The 18,874-nt window shown below is 32.4% G+C and overlaps 1 protein-coding gene across 1 annotated transcript; it reads left to right on the forward strand.

Annotated features, from left to right (window-relative positions):
* The first annotated feature begins 4,095 nt into the window (after positions 1–4,095).
* On the forward strand, positions 4,096–15,720 carry LOC145326778 (uncharacterized). The gene is made up of 10 exons (XM_080170187.1): positions 4,096–4,247; positions 4,951–5,048; positions 5,394–5,517; positions 5,998–6,075; positions 7,234–7,305; positions 8,519–8,626; positions 9,093–9,169; positions 10,245–10,360; positions 13,317–13,437; positions 14,999–15,720. The coding sequence occupies exons 3-10, from the start codon at positions 5,395–5,397 to the stop codon at positions 15,249–15,251; spliced, it is 948 nt and encodes a 315-aa protein (XP_080026313.1). The 5' UTR covers positions 4,096–4,247; positions 4,951–5,048; position 5,394; the 3' UTR covers positions 15,252–15,720.
* The last annotated feature ends 3,154 nt before the right edge of the window (positions 15,721–18,874 follow it).

An 18,874-nucleotide genomic window follows, 5' to 3' on the forward strand; every position in this document is an offset into this window, starting at 1 on the left:
TGATCCCTTTCGGACTCTACAGTACTTGTACTCCCATAGTCATCGACATCAGCAAGGCTTGGCATCCCAGACTGGTCGCTGTACACTGAACTCGAGTCGTCTAAGGAGTTTTCAAGAAACGAGGAATTGGCAAGAGTGGCCGCAGCCGCCCTCATTGATTCCTCGAATCTTTCCTTAATATTCTGATGCGCGTCCAGGCTGTCAGGCACATACATTATGAGCGAATGTAAATTTAAAATAGAGGACTAGTGATTCTGAAAAGCAATATAGTAAAGTTGATTTTATGAAAAAGACTGTACACACGAATGTTTTTTTTTAGTATTTTAAGCAACTATGGTTGAACCTCCTAACCATTAAACTTTGATTTATCATCTAAAAGTAAAATTCTTTAAGTTAAAGAATATGTAATTAATCTTACATGATTCAACGCTTAAAAATAGCTATCGTTAAGCTATTCAAACATTAAAACTTTGTTTTATTAGATTCAATTAAGTTAAAGAATATGTAATTAATTTTACATGATTCAACGCTTAAAAATAGCTATCGCTGAGCTATCAAAAACATATTCATTATGATGTATCAAGCAATTAAAAACTTATGTACTAGCTAAATCTGAATATCTTCAATGATGTTTTAAAAAACACTTTAGATAAAGCTAGCTAAATATAATTTTTGCAAGCGACCATTTTAAAATAAATATGGTTGAGTTACTCGTAACGTAAATAACCTATCAATTAGCGTCATTATAATTGAATTAAGTAAAAAGAAAATCTTATTTTAAAACCTATAGTAAAATTGTTTTAGAAGAGTTGAATCAGGACTCAATAAGTTTTGATTATAGAAAGGGGAACGCTGTAATCAAAAGTTAAAACGAATAGAATGATGGAACATATCTGTGTCAATATAAGTTTTGTTTACGATGAACGAATTTAACTTTTGCAGACGGAAAACGTAAACAAAACAAGGTACATCAATTTACCTGATGACTCAGATATGTCCTATCAAAACTACAAATATTATATAAAACAAAATTGTCATATATTGAAGACGTACCCATATTGCTTCTAACCCACTTTCGTTTAAAAATACAGTGATAAAGGCCTTATCGACGAAGAAAATAAGAATCTTGAGTCTTAAATAGCGGCTAACGAATGCAATAATGGGCATATCAACGATCTATAACATAAAAACATTCATATAAAACAAACGGGTTACTATATTTTATCACTTTTATATAAATTCTCTTGGAATTTAGCGGTAAAATTAAACACTCGAACGCAAGCTCCGCTCGCAAAGACAATTATTATATAAATGAGCATAATTACTGGGCCGCCAGCTTTTTATAACCTCGCTCAAATCCAACCCCTATCACTTTTGACCGCCCAAACATAAACAAAGGGTTGACAACTTATTGTTACGTAAAATTTAATTACGGACGTCGAACGATATATTTTGTAGATATTAAGTCTATAAGGTACACTTGACAACGACGTAATGTAAGATATTAGTCTTTAAAATGATTAAAATTTATTCATGTTAAAAATAACATAAATACAGTTAATGCCAACAATGGTATAAACCATATGTACATATACAAAATATACAAAAAAAGGGTTACCAACTATTGTTAGTAAAATCTTATATTTTTACATACATACGAGTAATGTAACCAAAGAAAATAATACGATATGTAAATACTAATTGTATTTATACATTTTTATATAAAATATTGTTTATATTCAGGAAACAGTTATATTTAACAGAAATAGAGATAACTAACCAATCCATTATAGGTCTATCTGTAACGAAAGAATTTCTAGAATATCCCAGGGATAAAAGGATTAATAAAAGATTATTAAAACTTCTTTTGTTTAGATTACCATAGCCAGGATACCCCAAGGAACCGGTTGGAGCACGCGCACTAACTCTTTTTAGGATCTACCATGGACCAGCCTGGAGATAACCTAGATGATCATGGAGTATTGGAGCCCTACCACCACCCTACCTTGGACGGATTGCGGTTGTGTTCCTGTCAACACCTTGACACTATAGACGAGAACAACAACATCATCACCACACCAGAGTACGATGGATTCTCAGAGAACCTGTCCATCACTATCAGGAATTTCTTGTTAAATACAGCCCTGACTACCAGAGAAGATAGTAGAGTGGAGACCGATAGTGACACTAGCTCCAGCAGCACACTATCCCTCTCTACCAATGACCTCAACCAACTCTACTATGACCTGGAAAATCACTCAATCACCTTGGACGAGAATGGAAACGAGGTAGCACAAGTGGACGCCCTTGGCTACATATCTACCTCACCCCCAACCTCAACCTACACTTCGAACGAGAGCACTTCACCACCTAGTTCATCATCAGAAGAAGCTGAACTATCCAGAACAACCAACGCAAAAACATTTATTGATGTGACAATATTAGATAAAACTAAACCCCTCAAGAAAAGAATGTATTCTATTTGGGAGGTTTATCATCTTGTATACCCAGCTATGAAAATACGCAAAGCATACCTTCTTAATGGAAAGCGTATTTAACTTAGCTTGGAATACATTATAGTTTACTATATATGCCTATATACTGGGACTACTAAACTTTTTCTTTTTCTCTTTTTTCTTTTTTAATAACTTACCCCCATTGGAGATGCGATCCTCAATTTTCAAATTCTTTGAACGTACATATGAGACTTTTACAGAAATGCTTCGCATCCACAACTATCTATCTATGCTTGATATAAAATCAACACTTTATAGATCATATTATGAACCTTTGATTGACACGTGCCCTGCAATTAACTAGTAGCACTCAGGGGCAAGACACAATTACTTTAGCTAGGCCCAAGGCATTATTTGTATCAATTTATGCATTCATAGGCCTGTCTCTACCTATATGACACCATATACAGGTAACGACAGCCTATTCATGGTAATCTGTATGTGATTTGCTAATAGTATATGTTTATTAAAGATATTATGTTTATAGTTAATGTAATCATATAAACAACCAGTACATATATGTATGCCTACAACCATGCCTGATTTACGTCACATATTAACACACAGATATTTAATTGCACAGACAAACACTAAAATCCTGGTCCAGAGCTAATGTTATAGCATGTACCTCTTGAATTTATTCAGTTATTTACTAACTCTCCTACCATCAACTTCTCTTTCTGGCTTTAAAAGGTAATGACTTAGTTGTTTGGCATGCATTGTAGTTTAAATTTAGGCCCCTTAGTACTTAGCATGAATTGAGCTCAGGCCTTATGTTAGAACTCTAACACTTAGCACAATTCACTGCTTGGGACTTAGGGCATATTTCTGTCCTACTCTACTTATAATTTTAACACTTATCCTGTAAATATTTCAATACTTAACTTATGCACTTGTGATATAAATACACTTTATAAAAACGTTTTCCCTCCTTAATCCTTAATATACTTATATGATTCTGATCGAATATCAAAACCAACCATTTATTCTTAGGTTAAAGCAACATAATACTTCGCGTGGGTCTTTTGTTGAGCTTCCACCAGCTCAACCAAATTCGTATTATACTTGTGGGAATAGAGGGTTAAGCATTCTAAGCAAGCGAACCGACGATGAGAATGTCTATGTGTATTGCATTAAAATTAGGTTTTAGTAGTACTCATAGAAGAGCGGTCTCCATACCTAATTATGGACAAACGCCCCATTCGCACACACAAAGGAAGCATTGAAAGGGTGTAATGTAAATAAAAAGATCATATATTAAAATAGTTATTTATCGCATCGTATCATAGACAGCTTTCCACGGATATGAAAAATTAAAATAAAATTTAGTTGTGGTAGCCCAGATGGGCCGAAGGCCTGGCCTAACAAAACTGGTATTATTTTATGAGTTTTATGTTAATAATTGTGGAAAACTGTTTATAATTCGATGATATACAAAATTTTTAGTATGGCTGAGAACCGGTTCTAATCCAGCGGATATTAATCGGTTTCTAAAACATACTGGAAATATTCTCTTGCCTAACAGAATCGCCTGGGTTACACTTACTTAAAAGTGTGCGCGCCAGCTAGTTGTAAGTTCAGTAGTAGAAAAGTGATTCATGCCGACACTACTTTGTGAAAAGTTGTAGTAATAGTAATAAAAAGTTCCGTATTGTAATACATTTATAGATAAGATTATTAATTCTGAAAAATACGGATATTCATTTTTACACAATAACAATTCATTTCAAGGTAATTAAATTCATTTAAAGAATATCAAAAAAAATAATTCTTTTGATTCTTAAATATATGAAATAAAGCTAAATGAATAAATTGTTATGGTTGGGTTTTCTTGTCAGTTAAGATTTCGCTACCCACCAAATTGATTGAAATGTTTATTGTAGAGATTTTTAGTTATTTGTAAATAACCTAATGTTTGTAAATTAAACTCTAGGGATAGGTTTTTTGAGGGGTTGAAAAATCCAACTTTTCCTAAAATGTTAATTTATGTACATACATGTTTTAAGCTTTTTTTGTACATGGGGGCCGGATGGGAATTGGATAGGTTAACTCAAAAGAAAAGACCCAAGTAACAATTGTTTTTGTACAATTAAAGTACATGGAATAAGAAGACTCTAAGATTTACCTCTTTAAGTAAACTTAAAAAATCTATCTTAAATTCTACCAAAAACAGATAAAAAAAAATAATTATTGAAAAAATATACAGGGGTATGCTTTGAAAAGTAACATACGAAAATGACGCTTAATTATCAACAAGGGCCGTGATTCGGGAAATCAATTCCATTTGAAATTGCTTAAATTTTCAATATTTTTGTGGCGTAATGTTGGCGTTAAACATATTTTGTTAAACGGGGAAGGGGTGAGAAGGAAATTAGAAGAAAGTGGGTTATGGGGAAATTATCAATTGTCCCTGATTATTAAGATTTGTATTTAGGAGGATAAATGACATTGAAGATCCTTAACCAAACTCCAGATGAGAGATAAGCTTCTGATATTGTACTCCACTCTTACAGTTATGATTCCCTAAACTAGGTAAGTTTAACATACAATGTGTGTTTTATAACAATTCGTTTCTGCTTTCCTTTCCTCGTAACGTCTGCTCTACAAAACAATTTTTATGCATATAATTCAAGTCAACCCTTCGCTTTAGTAATATAATTTCTTTCAGAATGACTTCGAAACCAATCAATAACCGCTGGATTAGAACCGGTTCTCAGACATACTGAAAAATAATTTACAGCATTGTATTAGGGACAATTTTCTACGAATATAAAAATAAAAATCATACAATTATTACCAGTTTTGATCTTATTATATTTCATTTTAATATCCGCGGAAAGCCGTCTATAATACAATAAATAAATATTATATAATCAGGATGAATGTGATGTACCTAGTGAGGATATTTGTGATGTTGACAAGCACGATGTTGATGCCAAGCTGGGGAGATTATGTGGAGCTGGGGGTGTGCAATAGAGCTAAGCAAATCAGTATTATTAACAGGAATGCACTTTTACTGGAAATAAATCTGAACCTCTAACTATTCAAAAATTATATATATTAAAAAAATTGCCATTTTCTACATCGTTCTCATATGATCAAAATTTTAATAATTTTCATTTCTAATGAATTCAAATATTTAATTCTTTAAAATAAATTAGATCATTCTAAAATGTTGTTAAATACCATAATCAAAAGGGATATATGACAATGGCCGATAAATTGATGATACACAAAATTACCCCGTCTGTAGATTACAATTAGTAATTGCAACGTTTGGACACTCAACTAAATGAATCAACCAATCAAAATTCAATATCAGTCCCTATGTTAAGCAAACGAATAAGTACAAGTAATCATAGAGCTTTGGGGACTAGTGTTATAAACAGCCCAATGTCCCCTTCCTCCATGTTGTTAAATACACAGACTAACACCCTTGTAGCAACGCTACTGTATACTCTAGTAAAATGGCAGGTGGTTTAGTGGGCCCAAGTGTGCCGTCCGTCAGACTGTCGTGGATCTCAGACAATATTTCAAAAATATGACTGACGTGGTTCAGGTGAATTTTTTACCCTTTCCGTCAATTATCTACTCTTTGATTGCACAACCTTTATCTAAAAACTCTATTTATAATACATAGAATATGCCTGTTTTGAACCAAGGCATTCAACCAATTATATCGAGCACCTGAGGTAGCAGTAAAAGGTACAATTTATAGTTTATATTCGTTATTCAAACCGATTAACAATATGTCATACCTAGTGATTTATTGACAACGCCTGCTAAAAAATTTACTTTATTTCTCTATTTTACTCTTTATTTATACTTTACGCTTTTTAGTGATAGATCCTCTATATTCCTATATTTTAAACTAGCGGCTACGCCCCTAGAGGCCTCTAGTGGCATTAAAATGATTTTTTTTTATTTTGACTATCTAATTTGAGAAATAATTTGTCTATGTTAAATCAGCTGTTAAATTCATGTCTCTACGCAGCGCCACTACATTTAATTTTTTTTCGATTTTATTGTGATTTCTCTTGGGAGGGTGGTGGTACCCTCCCCAAAAATAGTTATAAACCTTCCCAGGACCTATAAGAAGCTACCTTGTTAAGGAGAACCCGATCGGTTTAGCGGTTAGCGAGATCCTTCGGTAAAAACACACAGACAGACACACAAACAGACAAATAGACATCCTGTTACTTTAGTTTAAGGATTTAACAAAATAGAAAAAGCAAATCTCTGAAATGTATTTTTAGAGCAAATGAACTTGAGCACTTGTAGAGTGTCAAAACGTATTAAGCATTAAACAAAATTGGTATATATAAACATATAGGATACTCTTTAAGGACATGCTTAAATTTTAGGACTTGTTTATAGAGATGCTTTGCTTAAAAAATTGTACCTTGTTGTCCTAGTAATCATACTTCAAGAATTAGATTATTAACTAGGCCATAAAATATATACCTGACTGTTACAGGAATCATTAGGCCAAGTTTGAAATCGCTAGGATAATTGTAACATGACTAAATTACCGATAAGAGCTATCCATTACAGACGACGGACATTACAGAAAAGCTTCGCCTTGAGCAATTGAATGTTCTTAGACTCTTCAATTGGTAATGTTCGTTTGTCCTACGCTTTTATGGATGTTGTCATCATTGTTCCTTTACAAAGACACTGTGGTTAATTGTTGATCGAATGTTCTAAATGTTTGCAGGTTATCCCATCTCATGCCGTGGTTGACCGCTGTTCTGGCGGCTGCTCAACTAATTTTCCTTTCACCTGCCAGGTAAACCATATTCCAGCATGTCTATGAAACCGATTAATATCCGCTAGATTTGTACCGGTTCTGAGCTTTTCTGAAAAATCACGTAAGGTATCGTATTTATGTAATTTTTACGAATGATAAAAATGATAAAAAAAACATCACCATTTTTGCTGCTTTTACATAGATATTCCGGGCCAACAGAATAGGAATTAACCTTATAGTTTTTAATTTTACTATCCGCAGAAATGCGACAAATAGCTATTCTAGTCCTTTTGGGAGGCTTAAAACATATTTTTTTTTTTAAATAAATAATAAAAATATTTTCTACATTTCTTCTCTTTTTAATAATAAATATTTAAAAACAAGGATGACAACATCAATCGGATTATTTTATCACATAAAAATTAGTTTTTATATAAGTTAAAAATCAACATGTTTAAAATTGACGTACGGACATTTTGGTTACCATTATAGTACCATTTTGGTTATCACCATGCAAAGTCGATTGAAATCGATAGGATAATTCTAACACGCCTAAATTAACGTAAAAAGCTATCCGTTTCAGACGTACGGACGGACGGACCGACCCTATTTATAGAAAAGCTTCATTTTTAATACTAAAAATATGAAATACATTAATTCCTAAATTTAATGACAATTAAATTTGATTTGATTTTATTAAAAAATTCCATTTTGTATTTTTAATTCCACTTAGGTTAATTAAAATGTTTAATGTTATTCAAGTTTACAATTATTGATATTATATATAATACAGGTTTCTTCGCCCATATATCTTATTTAATAAAAAAAAAATCTAAATAGCAGCCGATAAAATTGCATTTCCACGAAACCGTTACAGACGGATTGACGGACAAAGTAAAATATAGAGTAGCTCCTCAATAGTTAGTTTTAGAGAAAGAGGGGACAATGGGCTGTTTAATCCCCAAAGTTTTCTAATAAAGTTTTCTTATTAGTTGGCTTAACAACTTTGGAGACTTTAGTGAATTTTGATTGGTTGGTTTGTCAAGTTGAGTGTTCAGACGTTTCAATCACTAATTTTCATCTATAATCTGTGCATTTTTGCATGCTCACAATGTTGCTAAAATTTGCAACACGCCACAGAATGGGTAATTTTGTGAATCATCATTATGGATGTATATCAATTTATCGGCCGTTGTTTTATCCCTTTAGATCCCTGAGTTAGTTTTCATTTATATATTTTTTATATTTGTAGGCTAAAAAGAGCACGAGTAAATCCATAGATGTGATGTTAACCCTGGATGTTTGGCCCTATGGGGAGCATAGCACTGTTTGTTCCAAAGTACAAGTTAGGGAAGACAGGGTAAGTTTTATATATAAAATGCAACAACTGAAATTTGTTAAGAAGATTTCCTGTACCAATGAGCATTCAGTATATAATTTATTTTGTCTGTTGGTCTGCCATGTTAGATGTATGAGATAAAGATATTATATTTAACAAAACGTTATCTCACTCTTTCTTTTTCTCCCTCTCTTTTTATGCCTATATAACGTTTATTCTATGAGAAGCTTTTTATAGAGCCCATAAAAAATGACGGCATACTGGCCATCCATTGGTAATTTAGACGGTGTATTGGCCTATCATTGGTCATTTGTTTGTATTGAATGACATCATTTTTTTAAAGGCAATATAAACAACTTCGCACTATAACTCATTTTTTCCGTCACTATATCTATGATTTTCTTTGTTTTTCGCTTAGAATATATGCAGTGATATTTGTTTAACTGACTGTCCTTACCAGTACCCAGTAATGATAACTATATTTAAGGAGTGTGAATGTGATTGTGCAGTTAAAGCTGAGGACTGTGACCCAAGAATTCAATATTATGAGGCTAACTCTTGTAGGTCAGTAATTCAATATTATGAGGCTAACTCTTGTAGGTCAGTAATTCAATATCATGAGGCTAACTCTTGTAGGTCAGTAATTCAATATCATGAGGCTAACTCTTGTAGGTTAGTAATTCAATATTATGAGGCTAACTCTTGTAGGTCAGTAATTCAATATTATGAGGCTAACTCTTGTAGGTCAGTAATTAAATATTATGAGGCTAACTCTTGTAGGTGAGTAATTCAATATTATGAGGCTAACTCTTGTAGGTCAGTAATTCAATATTATGAGGCTAACTCTTGTAGGTCAGTAATTCAATATTATGAGGCTAACTCTTGTAGGTCAGTAATTCAATATTATGAGGCTAACTCTTGTAGGTCAGTCATTTCATTTCTAAATCCTGCAGTCAAAACAATTTGGGGCAATCTTTAGCCATTGACTAGCCAGCCACTATTTTGTAAAAACTTTGTAGAAATAGCCGCCAAATATGATATATGTCGGTTAAAGACTGAAAATTCAATTGCTGCTGCCTCAAATAATTTGTTCTGTAGAAGCTAAAGTCACAGTTGACAAATAGCATGTCAAATTAATCTGCAGACATTGGACAAGTTGGAAAATTGACTGTTTATTATTAAAGTTTTATAATAATGCTTTCTTATTCGTTGGGTTATTAACTTTAGGGACTTGAATTTTTATTGCTTGTCCATCAAGTTGAGTGTCCAAAAGTTTCACCCATTAATTGAAATCTAAAGAAGTGGTAATTTTGTGTACCATCATTAGGGATGTACGTTAATTTATCGGCCTGTTTTTTTTTTTGTTTTTTAAATAAAATATTAACATAAAACTGTGGGAAAAAAATTGTGTAAATATCTTGGAAATTGAATAAAAAATAATGGAAATAGTGAAATTGTATTGAATTTCAAGGGTTAAAAGTTTCCATAAAATGTTTTGAATATTCCATTATATATTCATTGTCTATAGTAATAATTTTTAACACATCCTAGATATCAAAAATAATAATATTTAAATTATTTTGATTTATATCATCAGGGAATTACAAATTCATTTATAGTTGGGTTTTATCTTTTTTAGTTGTGTGTGTATGGATATGAAATCCCGTAACGAATGTGTGCAGAGTGGGAAGGTGTGGGATAGTGCATCCTGTTCCTGCCAGTGTCCACCAGAAGCTTGGCAGCCTTGCTCCACAGGTAAAAACCAAGGGGGAGAGGGAACAATGCGCTGTTTATTAACTAGTTTTATAATAACGTTTTCTTATTCGTTTTTTTTATAAATCTTTATTGGTTGATTTTTTAAGTTGAGTTTCAATAAGTTTTAACCAATATTTGTAATCTACAAAAAAGGGTAATTTTGTGTATCATCATTGGAAATGTACATCAATTTATCTGCCATTATCTTATCCCTTTAGATCCCTGGTAAAAAACAGTCGTTCCTAAAAGTCTTTTATTAAACTTATGTCATCTGTACGCCATTCTTGTGCTATTTGTTTTCGGTGGGTTGAGGGTGTCTCACCCCCCAAGATTATAGCCTAAAACTACAACAGGACCAGTATGTATATTCCCTGAAGAGTAGCATCCGATCGGTTCAGTGGTTACCAAAATCTTAAGGGACGGACGGACAGACAGACGGACAGACATCAAGCTACTTTGTATTATAGATATTTAGATTCGTTACTCATAGATGTTTGACATCCTTGTTAATATACTTTGTTTTATTACAGGATTGCATGATAGATCATAATTAATTAAAAGAAATTTAATTTTCTTCTAAATTTCAATTATAAAAATTACTGCTCCTTCTCTCTAAATTATTTATGTTTAACAATCATCGAATAAACAATAAAAATACAATAATAAATATGTTCATATGATAGCCTTTGTTAGCCTATAGAGAACGGCAGGTCTTATTTTATTTCATCTCTAAACCAAATCTTGCCTAATGATTTGCATGCTTATATGATCAAACGCTCTTTAGGCAACCTACCCGTTCACACGACCTTTAAATAGATCTAACTGGGCATGGTAATGAGTAGTGCTCGTTTTGGGCCTAGGCATTCCCACTTTTTTTTATCTATTTGTAGTTAGAGTAAGGGGAAAACAGGATTATAAACCATTTTTAACGTCTTTAGCTATGACGCGGTGTTATGCCGATGTTTGAACCTATTACCTTACCAAAAGTCGCGGGTTATGTCCATATGCTAAGTACTTTTGTTAGTAAACATTTCTAGGGTAATTTTACGTACCAAACTGACTTAAAATTTGCCTCTCGACAAAAGTGAAGATCATTCTAAAAAATTTATAAATTTTAATAGTTATTTCTCGCATCGTATTATAAACGGCTTTCCGCGGATATAGAAAGTACAATTATGAGATTAAAACTAGTTTTTTTAGCCCCGAGGTGCCGAAGGCAACGGCTAAAAAAACTGGTTTTAATCTTATGATTGTACATTTCTATATTCGTAGAAAGCTGGATATAATACGATGCTAGACATAGTTTTTTTCGTATGGATGAGAACCGGTTCCTATCCACCGGATTCGAATGAATACGAGAATAGTTATTTCTCGCATCGTATTATAAACGGCTTTCTGCGGATATAGAATGTACAATTATAAGATTAAAACTAGTTTTTTTAGCCCGAGGTGCCGAAGGCAACGGCTAAAAAAACTAGTTTTAATCTTATGATTGTACATTTCTATATTCGTAGAAAGCTGGTTAATGTTATAATACGATGCTATACATAGTTTTTTCGTATGGATGAGAACCGGTTCCTATCCACCGGATTCGAATAAATACGAGAAAATTAATTCTAGCAATTAATCCAATAATAAATGTACAGAATTTTAAATATGTTTTATCTTTAATAAATTTAATTTATCCATATTTTATTCATGTAGAAATCATGCGTTGTATATTCACTTTCGCAGTGTTTTACATTAGCAAAAAATATTAACAAATACATAAGTGCAAAGCAAGCAAAGAGGAGGCAGTTTTAATGTTGCAAAAAATATACGGTTCATATCCTTGTAATATGATTTCTTTCTGTGCGACTGTCTAACTGCAGCGAGGAAGTTTTTAATAGCTAAACCGATATAGTTCTCCTTAACTCACCCACCACCCCTCACCCTACTTTTTTTTAGTAGCGAAGCTACTCTATAATTTGAAGTGGCCGTCTATGTATGTCTGTCTGAAACGTTTTGGGGAAAACGTGATTTACTCAGCTCCTATAAAAGATAGAAAGCTGAAATTTTAGGGATAAAATAAGTTACCATTCTTCATATTTTCACCAAGCTTCATTAAGATATATCAATTAATTTGGGTGCTAGATCGATTCCTAGATTTTTAAGTTTTCATGATTTGCTCATTAGTTGGGGTGCTAGATCGATTCCTAGTTTTTTAAGTGTTCAAGCTTTTTTTCAACTCCTAGACCAGATAGACGGCTGAAATTTTCAGGGATTGAATAAGTTTACAGTTGAAATAATTCCACAAAGTTTCATTAAGATTTACTTATTGGTTGTGGTGCTAGATCGATTCCTAGATTTCCACATTATAAATCATGAAAGGTTTCGTGATTTTCTTTAAATTTTTATTTTGAATTTGAATACTCTATAGTTCATTCTGGATGTTCATCCATAATTTTTGAGCTTCGCTACTTATGGATGTTGTCATCCTTGTTCCTTTTCTTTTTAAAACTTAAAAGAAAGTGGAGGGTCAGCTAAACCCTTCCCTCAAGAATCTCTTGAGGATTTATAAAAGGATAAATTTGCAGAATTTTATTTTAAAAATTATGCTTATGGTAATTTTTAATGACATATACAAATTATAGATAAGCTTCGGTTAAATAAAGCAAAATTTTAAAGCGAAGCTTTTCTATAACTAGGGTCGGTTTGTCGTTCGTCCGTCCTTTAAGAACGGTTAGCTCTTGTCTTTAATTTAAACAAGCTAGAATTTTTTTATTGATTTCAAATTCAACATAACAATTGAAGCAGTTTTCAAAAAAATTTACTAACAATTTTGTGTAGACATTTATATACTGTTTATTCAGATCTGACACTCTACAGTTGTTAAAATTCAATTGTCCTACCGTTTCAGAGCTTTGTTTTTATGGATGTTACCATCGATGTTTAATTAATCCTTGCTTTATTTAAGGTTATTTGTTTGATATGACGCACACGTGCAAATGTGTAGCAGTGGCGCTACGAGCTTCAGAGGGTATCCTGGCTGTGGTCTTTATACTTTCCATCATTTCTACTTTTAGCATTATTAAAGGGTAAGCATTTTTGTTTTGGTATATTAAGCTAAGAGCTACTCTAAAAGCATGCTTATTGCTTACTTTACTACTCGAAATTCTCCAATAATTTTAACCTAAAATAAAATTATAACCAAAAAAACGTATTTTACCCCCTAACATATAGTGTAAAATAAGGACAATTATGAAAATAAGCAGAGTAGCACAAAGATGCTTACTGCATCTAAAGGTGCTTTCCCCCAATGTGCCTGCCGAGCATTGAACCTGCACTTTAAGTGTAGTGCCCTAACCCCTTGGGGCTACCAAGTTCCTTAAAATAACCTACCTAACCTTATAAAAAGTTATAAAAAAACTACACCCACTCCTTATTTTCAATTTATTCCAAAAATAAAGTAGGCTGGTTGTTCCTAAGCAATTTCTGTTTTTTAATGTTCCAAGTACGACAAGTTTTCTTTGATTAGCCGTCAGACTGATATACCTTCATTATAGAGTAATTGAACTACTAAATATATCTTTTATACGATTACATTGATGTCATATCCTCCTTTGACACAAACAAACAAACAAAACATAAAATTTGCGTCAAATAATAGAAAATGTCAATAATTGCATAATTTTGTAAATCCGTAAATAATAATATTGACACCAGGGATCTAAAGGGATAAGACAATGGCTGATAAATTGATGTACATTCCCTATGATGATACACAAAATTACATCTTCTGTAGATTAAAAACAAAGCTTGAAACGTTTGAACACTCAACTTAATTACCAACTAATCAAAATTTATTAAAGTACCCAAAGCCAACGAATAAGAAAACATCCAATTTTTTATTTTCAAGGGAGTAAAAAATACTCAATAGGGAGACGGGGATTGGGGGTAATTTTAGTTATGGTGCGTAAAATGGCGTGTGACTGAGCCAAAAACATTTTTAACCCCTAAAAATTTCCACTCAAACTGGCAAATTTAGATGTAATGACCCTCCTGAGATTATAATAGGTGATAACTTTTAGAGCAAGAATTGTCAAAACTTTGTAAAAACTAACCATGGCGCAAAGAACCAAAATACATTCCACTTTTTTCACTCACAATTAAACTAAATTTTAGTTAAAATATAATTAAATAAAAAAAAGAAATAATTTAGCATCCATTGTCGTATATGTCTATAATTTTTAAAAGCGAAGCTTTTCTATAATTAGGGTCGGTCCGTCCGTCACGGTTAGCTCTTTTCGTTAATTTAGGCATGTTAGAATTATCCTATCGATTTCATACTTTGCATGGTGATTCCTGTTGTAGTTAGGTACTATTTAGAAAGCGTAGCAACTCTATAGTCATTACCAAAATGTCAGATGTCCATTTTAAACATGTTGATTTTTACTTTTTTGACATCAAATTTTTGTATGTACTTTGTAATTTTACACACAAGTCTTTATATTGGTCTTGTTGTAGTTACAATTTTTTGTACGTCAGTTTCTCATTATGATCATAAATATGAATATACCAGTCCCCTTCATACTTATATAACAGAAATTTAATACATTTTTGTATGTATTCTAAGAAACTTATTTATATTTTTTGCAGGTATCAGATGTACCGCAACAAAACTGGTTTATTCCGGAACAGGAAATCAGACAACCGCCATTTTGAACCAGATGAGGAGGAGGTGTTGCAGGGGGAGGAAAATGATCTTAACCGCACTAGTCTGCTGACATGGACAGTAAAGCCAGTTGTAACTGGTCTGACACTTGACATTACAAACAATAATGAAGTGAAGGAAACCAGTTTTCATATTGATAGTGAAGGTGCACAACATGGTAATGTTGGCAAAGAATGACTAAAATATTCATCATAGCACTGCATCTAAAAATGACTGTAGACAATTCAAATGAGATGAAAGAAGTTTATTTAGTTTGGTTGATATATAATTACTTGGATATATGGACAGGGTAAATTTGTTGTCAATTTAGGTTGCTCATATGGACCTCTTTTATTTGTCAGTTCAATCCTCTAGTAGAATGGGAGGAAATGGAGTAAAGGGCGTGGATGGTGGATAGTTTTATTTTAAAAGTATCACTATATTAGAGTGCATAAAAATCTGATGCAACATCCAAGTATTTATATATCGATTAATATTGAACATAAAAAAGATCTGTTAAATCTACTTTATGAAGTAATTAAATATTTAATTATTTTCCTGTTATCCCTAATGTATATTTTAAGAGCTGACATTTTTCTTTTTGTACAAAATGATAAATCATTTATTTTCTATCAAAATAAATCATGACATGAATCCAATAAGAAAATTCAATATTGATGTTTGGATTTAAATGTCACCGCATTGAGATCTTGGTACTCTCTATTTTAAAAACAAGGATGACAACATCGATAAGTAGCAAAGCTCAATAAATATGAATGTAAATGAAAAAAAAATAACGATAGAGCAGATATTATACTTAAAAAAAACTTTAGACTTGATAATCATGATACCTTCAAAATCACGAAAACTTGAAAATCTAGGAATCAATCTAGCACCGCAATTAATAAACAAGTCTTAATGAAACAAGGTGAACAACATATCTAATCCCTGAAAATTTCAGCCGTCTATCTTGAATAGGAGTCAAGTAAATCAAGAAAACTTGAAAATCTAGAAATCGATCTAGCACCCCAACCAATTAGCAAATCTTAATGAAAATTCATGGAAATATGTAAAATGTGAACTTATTCAATCTCTGAAAATATTAGTCGTTAATCTTGAAAAGGAATCTAGAAAATCACGAAAACCTAAAAATCTATGATTCGATCTAGCACACTAATCTTGATGAAACTTAGTTGAAATATGAAGAACATTCCCCCTCTTTGTCTCTAACAGACGGTTGGACGGACATTTCGAATTATAGAATAGCTTTGCGAATCGCTTCTATGAAGATTATCATGTAAGATTAAAACATATTCTGAGGAATTATCATATTCAACATATTGTAAAGTGTCTCTTATGTTATTCCTAATCCTACTTACTAAATTAAAAATATGATAGAGCAAGTAATTTTATATTTTCAAATATTTACAGTATAATGAGGCAGGCGACACAACCCAATCTGTCCCGATTTTGTATCACTTTGAAAAGTGCGATTCCAGTTACGTCAAATACGTTTCGGGAAAGAAAAAGGGAAGGGGGAAAGAAAATCTCTTCAAAAGAGATGGGGGAAAAGGGAAGAGATTTTCTTCCCCCCTTCCCTTTTTATATAACGTCACAGGAATCGCACTTTTCAAAAGTGATACAAAATCGGGACAGATTGGGTTGTGTCAGGCAGGCTATATCTCTCTAACTTTTTGTTCTGGTCTTCTAAATTTTAATGTGTATTATTCTATCATTTTTAAAATGTGATTAAATATTTTGATGCACATTCTTTACTGTCTGTATATTTTTAAAATTCCTTTTATTTATGATGAATAGCAAAATAATACAGTTGTTTGTTTTTTATTCATGATTATGATAAACAAATAAATATTCATTTCATATACATTTTATTTCTTATTAGCATATAATATTAATACTTCTATGATTAATCTGCATGATTTAAAAATTTTATTAGACTGTTTACTTTTCCAGAAAAAATGTTTGATTTTAATTTATTTGGTAAAGTTTTTTTGCAGTGGCGTGCGAAGCACTTTGTCTAGGGGGGGGCATTTTGAAGATTTTGTAAAATTTTGCCCCCCCCCTAAATCAAAGTGCACCGGGGGGGCACTTTGCTTTAGGGGGGGGCATTTTGATTATATATACTAATTTTAAATAAGGGCGTTTTAAGGGGTGGGATTATTTGATTATGGGCCTTCTAGTTCTTATCCCTTCTTCCCCATCCCTTCCCCCATCCCTTTTTCCCATTTATATCCCACATCTTTCCCCCCCCCCTATCTCTTCTCCCCCATCCCTTCTCCCCACCCTGCAATGACCGAAGGGAAGGGAGCTAGAAAGCATCTTTGAAAAAAAAGTACAGAAGATAATTTAACCTCCCCCCCCCCCCCCCCACCACAAAACATTTTTTATTGGTGGAAGGGGATGTTATAAAATCTCAGCAGGAAGGATGAATAACCTCATTAAAAAAATTTTTGGGGGGGAGATAAAAACACTCATTTTGGAAATATTTTACCAAAAATTAACCTAATATGTAAAACTGATTTTAAATATTTATTTAGTGTATGACAACAAGGATGACAACAGTAGCAAAGCACAAAAAATCATGAATAAGAATACAGACAAGTAAATTTAAAGAGCATCTGTTGAAATAAATATATATTTTAGGTAGAAAAAGTCACAAATCCTTTTTCCTGTATATTGTTTGATGACAGTCAAAGTAAATTACATACTGGATGCTCGAATCAGCGAGATATTTTATTTTTTTAAATACTATAATCCACAAAAAAATTACTTGTCCTTTCATCTACAGATATAAAAATCTCTTAGAAATATAGGGTATAGTCTCTTTTGTGGCAACGCCTCTTAAGGGGCATTTCGTCGTATTTTCATAGTAGCTTTTAAAAGGTTATTCTAGGTTAAGTTAGGTCAGGTGATTTCCCTGCAGGGTTAGGCAATTGGCCCCGCAGGAGCTATAAATAGGTGAAAAGCTACTGTGAAAATACGACGAAATGCACCTAAGAGGCAATGTCACAAAAGGGACTATACCTGAAATTTAAAAGATACAAAAATAGCCAAAAACGTCCTGAAAAGCAGTCCAACCTCCATGAATTTTTAATAGTTAATTATACTCCATAATGATGGGAATGTTAACAATAAGTTTTAGCCTTCTATCTTTAATTGCAGTTGAAAAAATCACATTTCCCCCTTAGCATTACGTACTGACAGCCATAGTGAATTATAGGGAAGCTGAAAAGTTATATCAACATATCCTACCCTCTTTAAATGGCACTTTAAAACTCTGTTAATTTTTTATTAAGTGGTGTTTCCAAGGATTTATAAGGGCGGTGCGTGAAGCGCACCTAAAATATCTACTCCCCCTTTGAAAAATAATCAATTAAAGACAACAAGAGTGGCGTATTTGATCAGGTTAGGAATATAGAGTGTAGTTAGTTTTAATGGTTTTTAATGGAAATTGCCATAAAAAAACATGTCTTTTTGTAAGGATATGTACACAAAAAAATGATAAACTTATCCTGAAAATAAAATGACATCATATATAGTTATTCATTTAGACAGACATACAGTGTTGAGAAAAAGGCTTAGATAAATATCAACGCTGTTTCTTTTTTATATAAAATAACTTTTTGATTAAATATTTGTTGTTTACACATGTTTTTAAAGAAATAAAAACACAATATACAATGCAATGTGATAAAAAGCAGAAACCGTTTGGAAGGGCGCGAAGCGCAAATTTTTTTCTTCAAATATGCAGGGAGGGAGGGGTTTTTGGGCTATTTATTACACTAGTCCCCAATATTTCA

This window comes from Acartia tonsa, chromosome 8 (genome assembly GCF_053477335.1).
Source record: "Acartia tonsa isolate MP-2025a chromosome 8, ASM5347733v1, whole genome shotgun sequence".
Classification (NCBI taxonomy): domain Eukaryota; kingdom Metazoa; phylum Arthropoda; class Copepoda; order Calanoida; family Acartiidae; genus Acartia; species Acartia tonsa.